At 47.0% G+C, this 4,710-nt stretch overlaps 1 protein-coding gene across 1 annotated transcript in view; it reads right to left on the bottom strand.

Annotated features, from left to right (window-relative positions):
• Positions 1 to 465: 465 nt before the first annotated feature.
• Positions 466 to 4,710, bottom strand: part of LOC106809290 — a 13,480-nt gene continuing 9,235 nt past the window's right edge. Inside the window, exon 4 of the mRNA XM_014812322.1 lies at positions 466 to 2,520. Coding sequence (XP_014667808.1) covers positions 2,452 to 2,520 — 69 coding nt within the window. The 3' untranslated portion in view covers positions 466 to 2,451. The remainder of the gene's footprint in view (positions 2,521 to 4,710) is intronic.

Consider the following 4,710-nt stretch of genomic DNA (forward strand, 5'->3'; position numbering starts at 1 on the left):
TGAGTAAACCTCATGCTAGCTAGATCTAGAGACATCACGATCGAGTAGAGAGCGAAGAGGGAGGAGGGCAGTATAGTGAATTATACGTCGGAGAGTACCATACAGGTTTATTACGTGTTAGGGTCAGGAATAATGATAAATTCTCCCAGAAACGCGTGCTTTAAATTAGCACCAAAGATTCGCCGATCATTGCACCATGAAAGGAAGCGTTTTACATGCGGTTAGTTCACGATTTTAGTCACCAGTCCCTGTTGAGTAACGTAGCTTTTACGACGATAGGTAAATGTATCACTAAACCTGCCCTTTTTTATAATCCACCTAAATAAGAACTGTGAGTAAATTTAAGTAATTGTACGAAACTTACGTATAGGGATCAACCCTGACAAATTTGTTCTGTCTCCCGCGTACAGCCAGCGAGATCAATGCACACAAAACTTATTCCATACCGATGACATTTTGCTTATTGTTAATACAGGAAAAAATGAGAAATAGCCGTCCTACGTAAATCCCTGAAGAGTAGTTAAATTATGTATAACATACACCGAAAACCTAGAACCGTTCTACACTGCACAGCTTATAAACTGAACGTAAGAGAAATTTTTTTGGAAAGCTTTTTTTCTACAAACACAATTTTTTATACTTTTTTGAAAGACTTTAAATGGTTACTTTAATACTTTTTCTGTACCGACTTTTTGGTTTATGAACGCTCGGCCGCTCTACAACTATCACAAATTACTCTTGCTCACGTATCAAGCATGTTCGCTCTAACCGAAATAGAGCGCAATAGATACGTCGCATAGTGTCAACACCTTGCCCACTTGCACGGTAAATGTAAATATCATTGCTTTTTTTCTTTATTGATCGCAGCATGTTTTCCCCTAATGCAAGACTCTCTCTCTCTCTCTCTTTCTCTGAGAGGCATGAACTAAAATAAGACTGCGACGGAATCAGGTTCAAGGACCCGGGTGGGCGCGGTGCCAAATGTAAGATTGGTGGTGGTCAGAGACACAGACGCCACTTCAATCAACAATCACTTTTTAATAAGCGGAATATTAGTCGGGCGTTAACGAGCGCACGGCGATCGTTAACGGACGACTGGCGGAAATTGGTAATTGAACGAGACGTCGGAGCGACATACCCGTAACATGACGAAACGCGCTGCACGCCTACCAGCACACGACGTGCGAAAAGAAGTCCTAATACGCACCATATACGCACACGACATGCGAAAAGAAGTCCTAATACGCACACGACGGAATCCTGCGACAAAACAGAAAACTTCTCCGAAACGGATGGGGTTAACGTCGCGCGTCATCGTTGTCGTTTCCTGTCGCAAATACCCATCCGAGATATTTCCACATATTAACTAGTCCAAATAGTCTGATACAATTTGCTCTGTCCGAGTGAATACATCCGACATCATTGCAGAAGCAAATATATTACATATATAATTTAATATACATGGGAATCTACGTATTTCATTGTACAACCTCCCAATTCAAATCGTAGAATAATGGTCAAATACGATGCATACGCTACAGTATTGCCCGATGACGTCTCGGTTACAGGAAATCTGTAATATACTGCCCGGGATATAAAAAATAATCTAAGCAACCTATGCGTATGGCAAGAACCGGTGGAAATAACGAAGAAATGCTGCAAATCTGCATCAAACCAATTCATAATCGAATCCGAACAGCAGTTATGAAATCACATACAAACACACACACTTTATACAGCATATGCATTCTTAACGGCTGCAAAGTTCTAGCCGTGTTCCTACCCTTTTAAATCTCATGGTGTAGAATGGAATTGAGTGAGTAGATGAAGGCAAGATGCAGCAGAGAGCTGTGGCAGAGCGACTCGGATGTTCGCTTAAACATTTCAGTCACTCGACTCTGTTAAGATGACCAACACGGCGCGCGACATCAACGCACACATGACAGAGTCCTCAGCTTACGTGCATATGCCAAGGTTTTAACGATGCCACCAGAGGCATCTGACATGTACCATGCATGCCACACGAAGAAACAGTATAGCACTGAAAAGACGTTGAGAGAGATCGACTTTGCCGGAGGTGGCGACGGGGAAGCAGACTCTAGCTAGGCAGCGAAAAAATTACAAAAGCTGGGACCAACCAAGTCTATCAGAGAGTCTAACAAGGCTGTGCGGAACACGAAAGTGGTGAGGGAAACCAAGGGGAACACAGAAAAGGGGTGGCAGATAGCGAGAGCAGTAAGGGCTCACGCAAGATTGAAGTGCACGGGGAAAGGAGGGGGCGCTCGTACAGTTTTTTTCTCTCATTACAATATATTTACAACCTGTACCCTGTTACCGTGGCGAAGAGGCCTCCACAGCGACGACAACGCGGCAGAGCAGTACGGCCGTCGTTCGTAGGAAGTATCGACACGTTTCGCGCGTGCGCCGTCGCGCCGCGCGATGCGAACGTCTCTATCTGTCGCTTGTCTCCCAGCGCGGCACAAATTCTTTCGCAAATGGGTTGAGGCCAGTGTTATTAAGCTGAAACGGAACACACAAAAAGCTCATATACGTACATCCAGTGCATAATGCACAAAAACACATGAAAACATCTATAACCATCTCTCTCTCTCTCTCTCTCTCTACACACGCACACACACGCACACGCGCACGGTCCTGCCGAAATTCGTCTGTACGCTATTTAGTCACGCGCGCCGCGCTGTAAGCCGTGGCGCCCGCTTCCGCCGCCGTCGCCGCTGCCGCGTCGCACGCTGCTGTTTTACCGCCGCTCCCTGCGCTCATCAATTAGTCGACCCTCGCTACGTAGTAATTACTCCATTACTCGGCGACAATGTTTGCTGAATGGTACGGCGCGGTTTTGTTCGCCGCACGTCAATCTGCGAGAATGTAAGTGCTCTCTCATAATAATGCACCGCTGCGGCTCATCTCGTTTTGATAGGTTTGTATGTATCGACGGGGAGAGCGAGTATCGCAGAAAGCCTATATCGCGCAGAAGAAAACCGCAATCCATTCTCTCTCACGCGCTCGCCGATTCTATTCATGCCACTGGCGGGGAAACGACGAAGCCCTTTTCTACATCGCACTCAATCAAACCGGTATGAGCGCCTGTAATAATAATGATGATGACGATGACGATATTATAGCGAAGTGGAAATGAGCTAATTTTCGTCGAAATGGAGCGGCGGTCTTCTGCTGCCGGGACAACGCGTACGTATGAGCGTTGGGGTTATTCTACGCGTGATAGCCAGCCAATTCTGAGTTATCTCCTGCAGCATAACCCGGGGAAAGCTGTGACGGCATTACTGACTGTCGGTGACCCAGGGGCGTGTACAGGGGGGGGGGGTCCAGGGGGTCCGGACCCCCCCCGCTCGCAAGTTTGGGTTACGGTTAGACCCCCCACCCCTGGTTCAAATCCTGTACACGCCCCTGTGACCGCGACTGTACTGGTAGCGCTAGGTCGGACTGAGCCAGCCTTTGGGTTACACACGTTCACGGTCTCTAGATGTTAGGTTAGCTTGTCGGTGTTTCGGTCTGAGTGTCAGTCAACGGGTTGGCGTGGATGTCGTACGTAAGCACAGCGGAGGACACTGACGTCACGACCATACTTTGGTTCATAGAAACATATGCCCACCCAGTGGAGGACATCGGTGACACGTGAAGCAGAGAAATCTGTTGTAGGCATCCAGTGGAACTACAGTAATAACCCGCGTATAAGAACATAGATTTTTCCAAGTTAGCCTCAACATGTTCTTATATAAATGGTGCTTACTGAAAAATTAGGCTCAAAAGGTTCTTAAATAGGTTCTTAATTGTTTCTACTTTTAATATGTATAAGCTTATACTTGATCAGGAGGACCGGCAGTTTTGTAGAAGATGGTGGCCGAAGCAAAAACTGGTGGCCTCCGGGTCGGCACTATTTTCGAACGCTGCATGCACTCCATGTATATATAATAATTATATATATATATATATATATTATAGAGAGAGAAGAGAGAGAGAGAGATGGTTATAGATGTTTTCATGTGTTTTTTGTGCATTATGCACTGGATGTACGTATATGAGCTTTTTTGTGTGTTCCGTTTCAGCTTAATAAACACTGGCCTCAACCCATTTGCGAAAGAATTTGTGCCGCGCTGGGAGACAAGCGACAGATAGAGACGTTCAGGTCGCGCGGCGCGACGGCGCACGCTCGCGAAACGTGTCGATACTTCCTACGAACGACGGCCGTACTGCTCTGCCGCGTTGTCGTCGCTGTGGAGGCCTCTTCGCCGCGGTAACAGGGTACAGGTGTAAATATATTGTAATGAGAGAAAAAAACTGTACGAGCGCCCCCTCCTTTCCCCGTGCACTTCAATCTTGCGTGAGCCCTTACTGCTCTCGCTATCTGCCACCCTTTTCTGTGTTCCCCTTGTTTCCTCACCACTTTCGTGTTCCGCACAGCCTTGTTAACTCTCTGATAGACTTGGTTGGTCCCAGCTTTTGTAATTTTTTCGCTGCCTAGCTAGAGTCTGCTTCCCCGTCGCCACCTCCGGCAAAGTCGATCTCTCTCAACGTCTTTTCAGTGCCTATACTGTTTCTTCGTGTGGCATGCATGGTACATGTCAGATGCCTCTGGTGGCATCGTAAAACCTTGGCATATGCACGTAAGCTGAGGACTCTGTCATGTGTGCGTTGATGTCGCGCGGCCGTGTTGTCATCTGGAGCCGCCCG

Source organism: Priapulus caudatus, unplaced genomic scaffold (assembly GCF_000485595.1).
Source record: "Priapulus caudatus unplaced genomic scaffold, Priapulus_caudatus-5.0.1 Scaffold342, whole genome shotgun sequence".
NCBI classification, from domain to species: domain Eukaryota; kingdom Metazoa; phylum Priapulida; class Priapulimorpha; order Priapulimorphida; family Priapulidae; genus Priapulus; species Priapulus caudatus.